At 44.0% G+C, this 16,963-nt stretch overlaps 1 protein-coding gene across 1 annotated transcript; it reads right to left on the bottom strand.

Moving 5' to 3' along the window:
• Positions 1-2,248: 2,248 nt before the first annotated feature.
• klf15 (Kruppel like factor 15) lies at positions 2,249-16,375 on the bottom strand. Its single transcript, XM_061833759.1, has 3 exons — positions 16,257-16,375; positions 13,550-15,038; positions 2,249-5,788 (listed from the first exon to the last, which is right to left on the bottom strand). The coding sequence occupies exons 2-3, from the start codon at positions 14,959-14,961 to the stop codon at positions 5,620-5,622; spliced, it is 1,581 nt and encodes a 526-aa protein (XP_061689743.1). The 5' UTR covers positions 14,962-15,038; positions 16,257-16,375; the 3' UTR covers positions 2,249-5,619.
• Between the last annotated feature and the right edge of the window lie 588 nt (positions 16,376-16,963).

The raw sequence follows: 16,963 nt of genomic DNA, 5'->3' as shown, positions 1-16,963 counted from the left end.
TCTCGCTGCACGGCAACGAAGACACCGTCCTCCCACTCCTCGCCGGCAATGATGAGACCGGCAGACCCGCAGCTGGTGGCGAAGCTTCCAGCCCAGAGGGAGGAGGAGCTGCCAAACCACGAGGCGCAGATAGAGAGGCAGACTGCCGAATTGACGGCTCTCACGGCCCAGGTCCGCCAAGGATTGGCGAACCAGCCGAGCTACGCTGACGTCGCAACGGCGACGGACTCACTGCTGACTCAGGTTCACGTTGCCGTGGAAACCGACCCGCCCCCTTGCCAAGTGCACGCCACAGTGGGAACAGACTCGCCACCTCAAGTGCACGTCGCAGTGTTGGCGGTTCCGAGCAGAGCTCACGCGGCAGTCGGAACTGACCCGCTCCCGAGACACGCCCACGTGTCAGTTTCGACTGACTCTCCGCCTACTCAGGTTCACGTTGCCCTGGAAACGGATTCGCCACCGCGCCACGCCCACGTTGCCGTTTCAACGGATGCATTACAAGCTCACGTGGCAGTGGGGACCGACCCGATGCCACCTCACATTGCTGTCCAGGAGGTGGCGACGTCTCCACAGCCGCTTCTCGTCCATGCTCTGGAGTGGCAGTGGCGACCGGCCCGCGGACGTTCCCCGTTCCTGCTCTGTCGGCGACGGGCACGCTCTCACGTTCCTGTCCAGGAGGCGGCGACGGGGTCGCTGCCTTCTCTCGTACCTGTCCAGGAGGCGGCGACGGGGTCACTGCCTTCTCTCGTTCCTGTCCAGGAGGCGGCGACGGGGTCGCTGCCTTCTCTCGTTCCTGTCCAGGAGGCGGCGACGGGGTCGCTGCCTTCTCTCGTTCCTGTCTAGGAGGGGGCGGTACTGGCGGCGCCTTCTCTCGTTGCTGTCCAGGAGGGGGCGGTACTGGCGCCGCCTTCTCAAGTTGCTGTCCAGGAGGGGGCGGTACTGGCGCCGCCTTCTCACGTTGCTGTCCAGGAGGGGGCGGTACTGGCGCCGCCTTCTCACGTTGCTGTCCAGGAGGGGGCGGTGATGGCGCCGCCGCCTTCTCACGTTGCTGTCCAGGAGGGGGCGGTACTGGGGCCGCCGCCTCACGTTCCTGTCCAGGAGGGGGCGGTACTGGCGCCGCCACCTTCTCACGTCCCTGTCCAGCAGGAGCTGGGGAGTTCTGTGGAGCCACCCAGGAGCTGGAGAGACTTCGGGGTGGCGGTCATGGCTCTGGTCCTGCTCTCCATCATCTTCTTCGCTCCTGAGTTCGCCAAGCCGCTTCAGGACCTGGCCTCGTTGGCGACCAATCCCTGGTCGTCTTGCAACGACGGCGTGGGAGGTTCTCGTCTGGAGCAGTGGCCTGTCTCGTTCTGGTTCCTGCCTCGCCGTTTGGTTCCTCACAGAGGTCGTCCGCCCGAATCGCCCCGTGGGGACCCTGGTGCTTGGCGTCCGGGTCGTCCTCCTGACCTGTCCACCCGGACGCCTCGTGTTTGGTGGCCTGGATGGCCACCAGTCTGGGGTTCAGGGGGGGGCGTGCCCTCCTCCGGACCCCCTTCCGCCCACCCCTGCCTGTGTTAATTAGTGTCTGTTTTTTCGTTTAGGCACGTCTGGGAGCCGTGCCTTTGGGGGGGGGGGGGGTACTGTCATGATCTTGCTGCTTCAGCACGAGCTGTGCGGGTGCCCGTGCGGCTGCGCTAATTGGGAGGCACACACCTGTGCCTCATGCGGGCTGATCATCCCCCGTATATATAGGACTCGGTGACGACTGGTCCTCGGCCAGGTCGTTGAGCTTTATGTCCCGTTCCAGCACTCTCGTATTCCTGACTGAACCTGTGTGTACCGACCTCCGTCCGTTCTCCGACCAACCCCGTAAGCCTGACTCCTTCGATACCTCTGCCTGCGTTGATTGTTCTCCCGTGTACCGACTCCTGCCTGTCCGCTCATCTGCACCGGACTGCTTGCTTGATCCCCTTCCTTTGCATAGAATAAACGTGTCTCTTCTTGAACTACCTTGCGTCTTCCGAGTTCCTGCATTTGGGTCCTACTCTCGTTTCCGATGGGACGTGACACTTTCACAGTTTTCTACTAAGCCAAAAATATGATTTTAGATTCCCTTGTCATTGTCCCGCTATCAATTTTTACAGTCCTGTCCTTTTTTTGATGCAGATATTGCCCATTTATGCAGGAACATATTAGTGTGATGCTAGACTGGTACAGTACAAAATAAAACACAGTTGGCTTTGCCTTTATTTTATTGTAAATGCAATTTGCGTCGCGGAATGATTTTTAAAAAATATCACATTTTTACTGTGTAAAGCTAAACATAAACTCATTATAAAGCCTTTTTCATGAAGCCACTTGACATGAGGCGCATATTATAAGTATGTATTTGAATCTACTGTACAGTTCTTTACAGAAAATATTTCATGATCACAGAACATTTCATTTTTCTTCTCTCAATTGTCTATACAACATACATTCATGAGTTTACATGACAAAAACGTATAACAAAGTTGACGGTCCGTTTTCACATGCTTCACCTCAAACACAAGAGTTGCACTATTTCGATTTCAGCAATCTATAAGCTTAGTCTCAAACCGATGAGAAAATTTGTTGGCCTTGCCACAAATACCTTAGCTAATAACACGCAGACATAAAAAAATAATAATATGAATGGAAGCAAACGCTGCTGTTCCCAAAGAATTCAAGAACAAAGGCACGTTTTAAGGCAGGAAAATGTCCTATTTTCAAGTTTTTCAGCTGACTCTAAACCCAAAGATGTGATCGCAGGCCAGGCAGTACCAGGAATATATCATAAATGTCTCAATGTCATTGCTGGGTGACAGACAATAAAGCAAACAGTTCAAAGATAAATAGATCCAGATTTGTAGATCAATGTGCATTGAACGCAGACAGTTAACAAGAATAAGTAAATATTTGCAGAAAAGTCATTGCCAAGGTGACCCTAGATTCCCAATTTTAGTGGAGTATGTTTAACTATTGGCAGACCAGCCAAGATCCCTCCATCGTCAGAGTTCTAAAGTTCTGTGTCAGGTGCATTGTTTTGCGGACAAACATTGTTTGCTCGTTGTAGTGTATTTGAAGATATGATGTTAGTGTATTTGAAGATATGATGTTGTTATGTCATACATTTTATTAGCAGCGGCTTTACCTCTTTCGCTCTTGACCAAATCTGTATCACTTTTAAATGCATTATTGTCCACAGTCCTTTAGTATTTACCACGGCGGTTTAAAAGTAAATCACTCTTAAAAAATGGAGGCAGGGAGGAAGGCAAAGATGTTATTTGAGACAAGGTTGAATTCAAAAGCTTATCACTGCTCCCACTCATGATTCCTCCTAGAAACATCTACATTATTATACAGCTTGTCTTAAATAAGCAGCAACAACAGGAAGAATGTGAAACTTTAGCTGTGAATGGTCTTTTCTTTCATGGTCTGGAGCTATTTTGTATGATTTAATAGGATACCAGACTCAACAAAAGGCCACAAAAAATTACAAATCATTAATTTTGTCTGAAATATAAAATTTTAAATCTGTCAAGAAATTAGATTGTTGTTAGTGATTTTTTTTTTTTTTACAGAGAAGATCAAAATTGTTTGTCACACTGAAAAATGTCTCCATTGACAAGTTTTTTAATTTTCTACTTTCATGTTTGACAGGACGCAATGGGATTGACATGAAGTTTTTACGAAATAGCTCACTTGTCACACAAAAAAATTACAAAGTGTTTCCCGAATCGTAAAAAGATAAACCAGGAGCAGCTTTTGATTTTCATTTGCCTGGTGACAAAAAATTAGATGCGAGACGATTGCCCAGATCTGAGTCAAGATTGACCACAATACAACAACACGGCAACTCTCAAAATATTCAGTGAGGGCAGACAACCAGAAATGTATCGCATGCCGATGCAAATTACACAATGTCACAATTTTGACAGGAAATGTTATTCTTCTATCATGTTTTTTTTTTAATTGTTGGTTTCCCGCCATTCAACAGAGCAACATATTCGACGCTCAAAGGAATGTCAATGCAGCGTTTACTCCTCCATGTATGGAAAAAGAAGCAGAAAGGAAGCAGCGTGTCGACCCCGCAAAACCTTCCTTGATTCGAAAGAGCAGAGCTGCAGCTTTTTGGATGGGATCTTTCAAATCATAACGGTTATTGCCCTGGTGGATGACACAATCCATTGAATGTGCCAAAACCGAACATGTTTGGAAGTGACTGATTAAGGCACAGTTATACCTCGGGCAATTGTGTAATAGATAGAATGGGATATCAATACAGTTCTTCAATATCTTTGAACAACGTTGAGATGCTAGTTTTGACACTGACCTCGAATTCCAGTTTGAGGAGGATTGGTTGAGAGCTGTGATTGGCAAAAAAAAAAAAATGTGTCACTATGATGCACATTCTCCCTCAAACATAAACATTAATTTCTCAAAGGCCCTGTAAAGTCAATTCAGAGATCTGTTTCTAAATAAACGATACACGTGTGAAAATTGCTGAAAACGTGCAAAGACTGCGAACTAGGTAGTACACGCTTAGTTGTGGAGCATATATATATTTGCACGGCTCAAACGCGAAAGATGCTTGACGGAGTTGGTGTTTGATTGACAGTTGGTTTCAGTGAATTGAGTGGAAAAGTGCACGGTATGTGAGAGCAGCAACAATGACTTAATTATTGATGCCTTGTAAGCTTTATTTTATAGGCTTGTCGAATATTTTAACCACTTAAATTTGGATGGGTTGTTAAGAACACTTCACTATGGCGTGTCAAAATAGAAAACACATGCTCTTTTTCACTTTACAGGGACTTTAAAGATAAGTCAAAGTGTATAGTCTTCTAAATGTGTTTAGTTCTAGCTTTAACAAACACCAGTAATTCCAGTTTGAAGACGGCTGTTTCAAAGCTGCCTCTTAGTAGCAGCGACTTGTAAAAAGTAGAAATTACGATTCAAAACCAATTACCTACTTGTTCGAACTTGAAAGTCAGCACCTCTGCTAAGAGGCACTGAATAAAAACTTGACTAGGACCAAAACCATAGTAGTCCCTTCACTTGGCAGGGGACTAATTAAAACAAGGCCACAATTATTCACAAAGCTAATCCATAAAATGTCCAGTATATTAAATTAATATCATAACACATGTGTTTCTTGATCCTGTGTGGCAAAACTTGGCTCCGTAAAGGTAAAAAAAAAAAAAAAAGAAAATGAATCACTTGGGTTTTGTCGTGTACCAGAAACCTCAGTGATACAACTTTTATATAAGGCTTTTTGGATATAAACGATATACACGCCTGCGAGTGTAAAAATACTCTGAACAGCAAATTGATCTTCAATTATAATTAGTCCCAAGACTGAGTGAGACAAAAATAAAGTTGTTCTGTACAAGAAGCTTATTCCACTTCCACACAAGGGTTGTGTGTCAAGTAACATTTTTTTTTATCCTTTTACAGTCATTTCATGGCCAACCATTCAACGATCACAGTACGAATGTCACACGCATTTTTGAACACACAAGTCCGGTGCAAGCTACATGGATCCTCCCCCACGTCCTCATGTCCCCGCCCCTTGCTTAGCGTCAGTCTTTCTGAGCGGGAGGGGGGGGGCGCAAGGGGTCAGTTTGCAGAGCGGCCTGTCCTGCTGCTTCGTGGAAAGCGGTGGACTTTGAGGTGTTTTGACAGGTGATCGCTGCGGGCAAACTTCTTCTCACAGACGATGCACTGGTATGGTTTTACTCCGGAGTGGGAGCGCCGGTGTCGGGACAGCTCATCGGATCGCGAGAACCTGCCAGAATGGGATTTAGAACATTTGAGTGCATTTCAGAATGAGCGTTAATCGACACTTTCCACAATATTCAACTGGCCTCCCCTAATGCTCACTCACTACATTCAGATTTAAATCACAAACAGGACATTTTTTACTTCTCTGACACATACGATGAAGTAGTAGTAGCCTAATAATGGAGGGCTTCCCAACCTTTATTGAGCCAAAGCTCATATTTTGACTTTGGAAAGTGTCAGCACATGCCACCACACTAAAATGTCACCAAAATACTGAAAAAAATATGATCTTGTCCCAGTTTACCCCTAAAATGATGTATTCTGTGTAAACTCTGTGCTTGTTTTGTGAAACAAAGCTATTATTCTTTTGTATGAATAGCAGCTGGTGAATACACAGGTTAATTGTTCCGCGTTTCATGTAATGGAAAAGCATCTCAGTGTTGCGCCCATGACTGTACATCGGTGCCATAAATAAATGTGTACATCGGTGCCATAAATAAATGAACAAAAATATAATATTTCTAGTTCTTAAATTATTTTCAAAGCAGAGGTTTTGCCATTTTAATTTTGGTCATATTTACGAAAGCAATCATTTTGACTTGATAGTAGAGCATACAAGATGGAAGAACTCAGCCCTCTCTTGTGCCTCGAACTTGATAGGCGAGAAACAGGAAAAAACAATTAATCGGAGACAGAAAGTGTGACTTAGGATATGTTAATCCTTTGCTTCTCAGGGTTATCAAGACAACACATGAGCTTAAAGGGATTTTTCTTTTCACACGTGCAAGTGAAATTGGACACAACTTTCACGAGACACTACTGTGGTTAGGAATCACTAAAAGATACTGTAAGGTGCCAAATACCATAAGAGCAAAGTTGAGCTACTTTACACGATGGTAAGCTGAGCAGCGTGATGCTCTGCATGTGTATTGGGCTGCATTTTTTCTGCGAAGCTGAGGAGGTGGCCCATATTTAGCTCCAACACATCAGCGCCGCAAATCCTTGTCTATTCCTGGCCTGCCTGGCCTCTGGTCTCCATGGGCTCGCCGCAGCGTGGAGATCATGACAGGGGAGGTTTAAGTGGATGACAGAGTACTGTCTGCACATTTCAGCACACAATTTCTCTCCATGTCCATGTATTAGTCAAGTTGTTAAGAACAGACTCATCTGTAAAATTGGTTTGATCCCTGAGGTGCCCCTATTTTTCTCTTGGGGCGATAACTTGGAGTGATGTGAAGCGGTCATCCTCAGTTATTTCACGTCACTTCCACCTTAGACGCAGATTACATAACCGGCCTAGTCATCATTTTGATGGCACCACAATAAAGAATGGCTAACCGGCAGAGTTCAGAATGTGCAACTCTTAAAAAGGGAAATGCAAGAGCAGAAAATCAGACAATTTATTGGTGCAATCGCTGCAATGATGAATATTTATTGGTATTGTGCATCGAAGCTGAATTAACTTGGTGCCAATTCGGATTTCACTGACACTTTTAGAGCAAGTGACATAGTGTAATACAGCAAACCCTACTGATTTTGCAGTTTAAACGTCCAATACTGGTTGACTGTTTGGCTTGACATTACAATTTGTGATCACAGCTGCAGTGCTTGTAGGAAATGCATTTTTAAAACGGCCTGAATCCTGAAAAGTAGCTTTGTGTCATATTGTAATAAAGCTTTATTTGTATTGTTGTCATGTGAAACATGTTCAGTAATGTTTTGGGAAAATGTTATCATTTGGAATTGTGCAAAAAAAAAAAAAAAATCAATATTTGTGACATTTTTTTCAAAGCAAAAAAAAAAAAAAAACAGACAATTGCAGAACAGATATCTTACGTTAAAAAAGTTACTGCTGAGGTATCAAAGGACTGATTGAAGGTATTTATTTGGCAGGTGTGAGAAATGATTTTATTGTCATGCCGTAAAACTCTTTATATGCTGTTACTTGTTTTATTGCCGGTATTATATTTATCTTGGTGACCTAATAACATCAGGCAAAGGGACACACATTTTAAGTCATTCATGATTCTAATCTAAACTGTACCTTTTACAAATACACATGAATAAAATTGTAACTGTTTTGTAACTAGATGCTATAATGATATTTACAGGCTTAAAAATAGTGGCTTTTCATGTTTTTTTGTTTTAGAAGAGTCAGTAGTTTTAATTGGTCTTGCTCCATTTAGGTCGTGAGCATAAAATGAGTATTCTTTGGAAATATGATTTATTTCGTAGTGGATTGGAGATGTTGTGACTGGAACACACCAAACGACTTTAGCATTTAGCTTTTAATCATGCCTATTAATAAACCACAGAATCATTAAAATTAACTAGTGAAGCTGTGCATCTAAAGTCAGGTGATGATCAGTCAGTCTTTGTCATTCAGCGAAAATAATTGACTTGATTACTGAGGCAACACTTGTGAATGGAGAAGCTTGAACCTAAAAAGACGTTAAAAAAAACATTCAGACTTTCATTTTGTGTTGATTTGCTTGAAGTGTGACAGCTCCCACATGCTCAGTGGATAATATGCCATTCACAATACTCCTAAACAACTATTGCTGCTACTACAACAACTACTACGACTGATGATGATGATAATAATAATAATAATAATGTCCTCCATTTGGCTGGTGACCAGTTCAGGGTGTACCCTGGCTCTCACCCGAAGATAGGTGGGATAGGCTCCAGCATGCCCACAACCCGAGTGAGGATAAGCAGAGCACAAAATGGATGGATGGATGAATTCCACAAATATTTTATTAGACATTGAACTAGATGCAATACCACATATATCGGCTCCATGTACACAATCTTTGCTTCAATCATAGAGAACAGATACTCTCCATGAGGTGACATTCATTTGGTAAAATTGTGATATTCTTAACACTAAATATGCCCTGTGACTGACTGGCAACCAGTCCGGGTTGTACTTGGCTTTTTGCCAGTCACCTACGACAGACCCCAGCTCCCTATCAACCTGAACATGCTAAGAAGTATAGATAATGAATGGATTGCTAGTCTTAACCCACAATTTTGTAAGGACTGTCTCCAAACCCTCACTTTTGAACAGCCCCACCAGGACCCGTGTGAAGTTTTACTATCTGTAATTGTCCGTTCCAGGTGCACCATGCAAGGTAACAGAGTTCAAAACTGATGGTGACCGGAGGGCCCTTGAGTCCAATTGCCCTTGGGCTAGCTTGGCGTGACTGCAGCCTTGCACATACCTGGAAGTATACATATCAGTGTGTGGGAAAACACATGTGCACGGCTCTAAGCATGGATAACAGCTCAGAATAGTGGGACCATTTTGTACATGCCCACCTCAAAAATGACACTTAAGCAAATGTGGAATGAGGCGTGTACAAACTGTATTAACTTTTGGTTTGCTTCACTCTGCCAAATTAAAGCAGAGCGTTTCACTACGTGCCTCTATGGATACGAAGGGCTCATTCGAAGAAGGACCACATTCATGGATGCCATTCACTAATTAATGACCATAGCCATTTTCACACTGGCCATCTACACTGGAATTTTTCCTGGTTCCCTGTTCTGCATGTAAGGTGCACACGTGCGCCCAGCTTCCGACACGTCGTTATCGGTGGAACAGATGTGACTGTGAATGTGGTTTATGTAACAAAGCGCTGTAGGGCTAATAAGCGTCAATACATACATTCTTGATTGCACGAAGCATGCTTGTCAATATCTTCTTACGATGGTTCTTTAAGAAAAGAAGAGGACTTAAACAGCCCATAAAGTCTCAAAATGATTTGCAATACATATATAAAGGGTTGTATGATTAGACAAATGTAGAAAATTGCCACCGCTGCACCGAAACACCAAGCTATATGAGTGCATAACTTTCTTTGACTTGGAGTAGGCATTTGAAAAACTCGTACTGTATATCTCTCTTGAGTCTGTTCGTGTCCAGTCAGAGGTGAAAGCAGCACTTTGCAACTTCCATAATCACACGCATCCCTAGTTAGTACCCTGCATGCATAAAACAACACCTCTTGAGAATTTGTGTTTCAGTAAGGTTTACTGGTCAAAAGAATACTCTCACGTGGATCACTGTCATGTCAACAAAGTTGTTCTCGTTTCTAGTTTGCATTGATCTAAAGGTGTCACTAGCTAAAGATAAATCAGATGGTGTGACTGCCCGGCAACACCGCTGTTCTTTGCCGAAACAAAGAATGTATCAGCTGACAATCTGCTGATCGGGTGACGGGTTGTCAAGTACACGCAGCCATGCATGTTATGACAGTCAACTGTTTAGGTTCGAGCATTGCTGTCGAACGCCGACCTCAAATAAGAGTCTTTATGCAGGTCAGAGCTGTACACACTTACATACAGTATATATAGCCTGTACATGTTCAGTGTTAACATATGACTTGACATCCCGTACCAGTGTTCCACAATTACAACTTATATGTAAAGCATAAAAGAGGCGGAGAGATGAAACGAGTAGAAGAACTATTTGGCAATGACAAAATATGACTCTCTTCAAGTTATATGTAGTAGCCCTGCCAGTGAAATACGACTCTTCCCTACCCCTCACACATGGATCTATTCTGAAGTTACTCTTCGGAGGACGTCCCGATTCACCTCTACCTCCTGGCAAGGGGTGAAGAGCAGAATTGGAGGACTATATGTTACGTTGTAATGCTGACGTCAGATCAAGGCTCTAAAAGTTTAGTTGTTGCTAGGACAAGCGCACTTGGATTAAAAGCGTATACAGTAATACTAGACTGGAACGTTAATAATGCTGGAGTTTTCTGCTTCTTGCAACATTTTTGTGAAGCAGTGATCTTTGAAGTCATACAAAACTGCGATGAGAGAATGATGACCTCCACAGCCCATGATGTTGCATCTCGATATTAATGGCGGATAAACTTATATTATTGAGTGACAGTTGAAAATGTTGAAGCGATATATGAGAATTCCCATAGTTAATGTAGCTTTTATGATTGTTCAACTATTGTTTATGATTATTTATAGAGCCAATATTTCCTTGAAAAATGACTTTGACAATTAAACAAATTTGGACCGGTGTTCCGGAAATGATTGTTTGCGACCTGAAACGTTCCACAGTGTCATGGAGAACGCGCTTGATAGTCTGAACTCTGGATGAAGGAGGCGAATTGACTGCACACCTGCTTGATGCGACATGCACTTTGAGCATCAAAACTATGCAGAGGAGGTCTGTTCTGATCTGAAGGTCAAAAGTTGTCATTTGTGTCTTGGAAAGGTAATTTGCTTTTATTTGGTTGCGGTCTAATCGTTGAAGAGAAGATGAACCTTATTGCTACCTTAAAAACTTCATGACTGACTATGTACGTCATGAGCTAAAAACTTTGAACTTGATTCCATAATAACGTGTCTGTGTGTGTGTGTGTGCGTGTGTGTGTGTGTGTGTGTGTGTGTGTGTAAAGTGCACACAGACAGTGAGCAAACAAGCGCAATAAGGAGCGGGGGCAAAGTCTGCATTCAGTCAACTTCAAAAGACACTCTAATCTAATCAGAAATTTTTACCATGGTACAAAAACACATAGATAGGGGCGACACTGAGCCGGCAATTGCCCTGCGCATATCAAAACAATTTAGAACCCGAGTTTTTAAATTGTTTGATCATAGACGTTTCAATCCTCTCCTCAATCAAGTCAACCTGAACTGAATGATGCTCTTTTTGAAAAGTGCAATGTTCCAATGTTAATATTTATTATGTATAAATGGGAGTTGATATTTCACACACACACACACACACACACACACACACACACACACACCACACACACACACACACACACACACACACACACACACACACACACACACATATATAAATGCTAAGTCATTTTCAAATAGTCACAATAGTAGTAAAACATGACATGTCTGCACCGCATTTTCATTTTGTCTACACAAGTGTTTGTAATGTTTTTAAATTCTCAACATTGACTCTAGATTTCTTTCTTGATGCAAACAGTTCATTTGAAGATATTTTTTGAAAATGTGCCGAGACCGAGAACTATCCTGTATGTGACTCTCCTGGACAAAAACAATAGCACAGCTGTATTTTGACCTATACTGTATCCATCCATCCCTCTACCCATCCATCCATTTTCTCCTCACTTGGGTTGCAGGGGTGCTGGCGCCTATCTCAAATTACTCTGGGGAAGAGGTGGGCGTGCACCCTGAACTGAGGTGTACTGTATACATTTTCTAAAAACACATTAAAATGCTTTCTAATGATATAAATTGGGGTAATCAGGTAACATTTGGTGAAGGTATGTGCTTTATTGACAGCAAGTGGCATTTCAGAGTTAGCCTAGCAACACGGTGTGGTGTGATTGTGTTGACGTCAGCAGGGCGCGACAGAGAGTGACGACAAGGAAGTCACTTAGGGATTTGGCGGTTAGAAAGCAAAATAAATATCATGCACCTTGGAAGACACATTGGACTCACGTCTATGTTGTTTATTAACATGACACACAGATCTTTTGTTTACACGACAAAGGAGTCTACTACGGTCTCTTGTTGGTTCTTGTTGTTCTTTTGTTGCATATTGATGTAACATTTGAATTAAATCCATGGGTCCAGGGGACCCCAAGCATTCTGTTGATACCAGATTGCTGTGGTTTTAACAAATCTAAGCAGCAATAGTAGCAGCAGCAGCAACAGATGATTAGTGGTGACTTGATTTCATAGTCAGAAATTCCTCATTGATATTTTGGCCTAACCTCCGAATTAAAGCATTTTAAATGAAATAAATTCACACCAATTCCAACTGAGAAGTCTTCTTGACTTATTTTTCTAGTGTTTGAATCAGATCTGAAACTCAATCTTTTTCACATACTCAATGCTTTATGAGCTCTAGCTCAAAGCACAGCAATGTGACAGTACTTGAAAAGACATCCTGTATGTATTTTTTATTTACAGGGACTTTGCATTGGCCTATCCATCCATCCATCCATCCATCCATCCATCCATCCTCCATCCATCCATCCATCCATCCATCATCCATCCATCCATCCATCCATCCATCCATCCATCCATCCATCCATCCATCCATCCATCCATCCATTTTCTTAGCCGCTGATCCTCAAAAGGGTCGCGGGGAGTGCTGCAGCCTATCCCAGTTGTCAATGGGCAGGAGTCAGGGTGCACCCTGAACTGGTTGCCTGCCAATCGCAGGGTACAAGGAGACAGAAAGCCGCACTCACAATCACACCTTGGGGAAATTTTGAGTGTCCAATTAGTGTGGCTCGTTTTTGGGATGTGGGAGGAAACCAGAGTGCCCAGAGAAAACCCAGGCAGGCATGGAGAGAACAAGCAAACTCCACACACGTGGGTCCAAGATTGAACACCGGGACCTCAGAACTGTGAGGCCAACGCTTTCCAGCTGAACCACTGTGCTTTGGCCTAGCACATACTAATTAAATAATTTATTCAATATAATAACAAATAATTAAATAATTTGCCTGTCCTGATCATTTTATGAGGGTAGAAGCTTCACCCTGGAATGAATTAATTGTGCTACATTTTTTTCCTGACGAAAGTACACCTATATAATACACTGAGGTTTGTTATGTTAGGTTGAATCTTTGTATTTTGTATTGTAAACACCAGTTTGTGATCAAATGCTCCACCTTTTCCTATTTTTGGTCCTGGAGCAATGATTACTCTTCTAAGGTACCTTGAATGCCAGAAACAGTGCTTACTGTGCCAATACTTAGAACCCCATGTACATGATAATGGCTTTGCTCACCTCCATCCACAACCAGGCCATGTGCATGCGAAAGGCTTTTCTCCAGTGTGCCTCCTCAGATGAGCTTTAAGGTGACTGCTTTTGGTGTACATCTTATTACAGCCCGGAAAAGAGCACTTGTGCATTTTAATAAGGTCTGCCACTGCACTCTTCTGGTACCTTTGCCCTCCAGCGAGAACCCCTGTGGTTCCTCCACTCCCTTCCCCAAGACCGGTGGGTTTGGCAGCAATGGGGACTGGTGCGATCCGTACGAATTTAGATGAATTTTTGTTCCCAAATGCAAGGTTCGCTGGTGAAAGCAGCTGAGGCACTAAGGCAAAGGTTTGGCCCTGGATGTTGACCAGAAGCTGGGCAATCTTGATATCCAATGCCCCCTGTGTCGGTTGAGACTTCTGGAATTGAGCTTCTTGGGTCTGAGTATCTGAGATGGCGGAGGGGTAAGGCTCCTGTTTGATCTGGATGGGCTGGATCTGTAAGATGACTGGCACACTGGAAGCAGCACTGGTATTTTTTCCTGAGGCTGATGGAGATCCACAGTCTTCCTTTTTGATTCCATCGACTTCATTGGAAGTGGAACTCGAACTTATACAGCTCACATCGAGTGTTGATGAACTATCCAAGTTAAATGCATTTCGTGTCTGTTTGGTCTTTGTGTGAGAGGACAGTGGAGAATGGGCCACAGGTACAGTCTGATCCGTGTTCTGCAAGACATCTATAGCTATTGTCTTTACCCGTTCAGTCTCTGAGTCCTCTGGTGTTGGTGACATTGCCTCGTCACTGCCCTCATCTTCCTTCTCCATCGCCACCACCATGTTCTCCTCCAAAAACTCCTCAATCTCTTCCAGAGTGGGCTGAAAAAGAATCGCCGCAGGATCCTGCAACTCATCCAGGAGAATTGGGAACTCACAATAGTCCTCTTTGGCTTGGTGCTCCACAAGGCCCAGTCTCTGGTCCCTCTTGGATTCCCAAGTGAGGCCCATAGGTAAAAGAGGGGCAGTGTAAGGTGAGGGAGGTGGTATGGAGAGCAAGCTGCTGCTGCTGCTACTGCCGGAGCTCATTGACGTGGTCATTTCCTGCGAGAGGAGGAGGTCAAGCAGGCTGTCTTGACTTTCGCCTCCAGAAGAGCTCCTCACCTCATAGCCAGAGTTCACGTGAGCGTGTGATTTGGGCGACGGCGATTCTGGGCTGGAGCAGAGGGAGGATCGAGGGCTGGAGGAGATGCTGAGGTCGTCCTCAGAGAGCCCAGGTGAAGAGGACACCCCTTGGTAGGGGTGGTAGATGCACCCGTCAGTTACCATGACGCCTCGGGACACCACCTCGCTGGCATTGCGACAGAGGCTCCTGGGGTCACACGCCGATGAGCTTGTATAGTACAGGAAGGTCTCCTCACCAACCGGTAAGTGATCCACCATTCCTGTTAGGGTGAATGGCAGCTGGACTCTGCTCTGCTCTCAAGATGAAGTCTGTCAGTCAAATGTCTTTCATCCTCCTGTGGAAGACAAAACAACTGCAATTATCCCGTTTGGAAATACATCTTTGTGACAAAGTTGAATCCTAGGTACTTTAAATGATTACTGATTACTTCCAGCGGCTCCAGTCTAGCATCACTCTCTTTACCAACATGAACATTGAGGTTAATGTTCTACAAGGGTCCACAAGCTTCACAGAAATGTGGAAGCTAGCAGACCGAATTACTGAACATGACGACTTTTTGGCCCAAGTGCACTGCCTGCTGCACGTGTGTGTGTGCATTCGCGTGCGTACGCGCGCGTGTGTGTTTACAGCAGGTGTGCCGTACATATGGTGTACACTGACCATGTGGAATCAGGATTTCCCATTTTCCAGCTGCTATAAAGCAGCAGAGGCACATGTCTCGAGGGGGAAAAATAGCAAATACAGAATGGATGGCATTTAATCAATATTACTTGCTCCTTTTTTTTTTTATAACACACACCATAAGACGATTGCAAACAAGCCTGATTTTCTAGGCGTAACATCCAAGTGCCCTTTACAACGAACAATGACTGTTTTATGAATAGATACTTCAAAGCCATGAAATGTTGCAAATCATGGGCAAGTTAAAATAAAAAGTGAATGCGCCATCTAGTGTTCGGTGAGTAAATCCCGCTTTGCAAAGTGAACTATCAGTTCTCTCAAAGTCGCTCTTGCGCGTATTTTATTCCGTATAATACGATATCAGAAATACTTGCATTACATAGCTGTCTCCCTTTATTCAAAAATGCCGTGATTTAGTTTCTCAAATAAGCCAAAAACGTTTGATTTATTTTGTTAATTAGTAAAAATAATACAAACGCTTCATCGAGATATTCACATAAAAAGAAAAGAAAAGAAATCAAGACGAGATAAATACTCAATGCACACATTGGCTAAACGGAGTGTGGAGTAATTTGCCCTATAGTAACCTCTGCCTGGCTTCAACATATACTGTGCCCAAATAACTTCAGATATGCAGGACGCAAAACTAAACCTGAACTGTGCACACAGCCATGACTTTTGAGTTTTAACAGTGTAAAGACCCTGCCTGCATCCGCAAAGTTGCGGATTGTGTATTCGCGCAAGTAGCGTGCCTCACACTGCGGCAAATAACACACCACGTACGCGATCCACTGCACGATGCGTGCTTCTGGGCACGCGCGCGCGTTTTTTTTTTTTTTTTTTTTTTACACGCGTGTGTGTAGTCTCTCACCTGTGCGTGTGAAAAACGAGGTTTTAACTCTCCTGACTGAACCGCGTTCTCCTCTTCCAAGTGTTTCTCCGTGCGTAATGGTGAAAACAATCCGCGCGGGTGGGTACATAGCCCATTTCTCTCTCTCTCTCTCTCTCTCTCTCTCTCTCTCTCCTCTCTCTCTCTCTCTCTCTCTCTCTCTCTCTCTCTCTCTCTCTCTCTCTCTCTCGGAAATGTCCACGCAAGCACACACACGCTCAGTCGTCCGTCTCCTGCGCTCTCATTGGGCTGCGCAGTTGCGTCACGTGATCTCCTCTGGCCGTGTTGTGGGTTCGGTTTATGAGGGCTCGCCTGCTCCGTGCGTCGCCATTGGTTCTTCTCTTGTAAAAGGAGGCCGACGTGAGGGAATGCGTCAATGGAGAGAGTGAGAGAGGTTGGCTCATGTGCAGAACACAAACAATGAGCCTGACCCATTTTGTTGTTGTTTTCATTCCCGTGTTCTATTTGAAGTTAACGATGTACGATTCCATTTATGAAGGCAACAGCCTTGTTCCAATCCGAACATGGATTTCACCGCCATCTGTATTTGTTTTAGGGCCAGAATAGAAGGAAGCCTGCCTAAAACACAAAAGCCTACTGTCTGAACCAAATGCTCAGTCGCCTGAAGCCATTTAGTGGTCACTTTGAGTCTTAAGCACTTTTCCTCTACTGTAGTCAGAATGCAAAAA

This window comes from Syngnathoides biaculeatus, chromosome 2 (genome assembly GCF_019802595.1).
Source record: "Syngnathoides biaculeatus isolate LvHL_M chromosome 2, ASM1980259v1, whole genome shotgun sequence".
NCBI classification, from domain to species: domain Eukaryota; kingdom Metazoa; phylum Chordata; class Actinopteri; order Syngnathiformes; family Syngnathidae; genus Syngnathoides; species Syngnathoides biaculeatus.
Note: the sequence above shows the minus strand (reverse complement) of the source record. Positions and strands in the feature narration are given on the sequence as shown.

Coding starts and splice junctions, on each gene's coding strand:
- klf15 (XM_061833759.1), bottom strand. CDS start 14,961: ATGGTGGATCACTTACCGGTTGGTGAGGAGACCTTCCTGTACTATACA. Junction 5,789..13,549: donor TGGCCTGGTTGTGGATGGAG/GTGAGCAAAGCC, acceptor CCATTCTGGCAG/GTTCTCGCGATCCGATGAGC.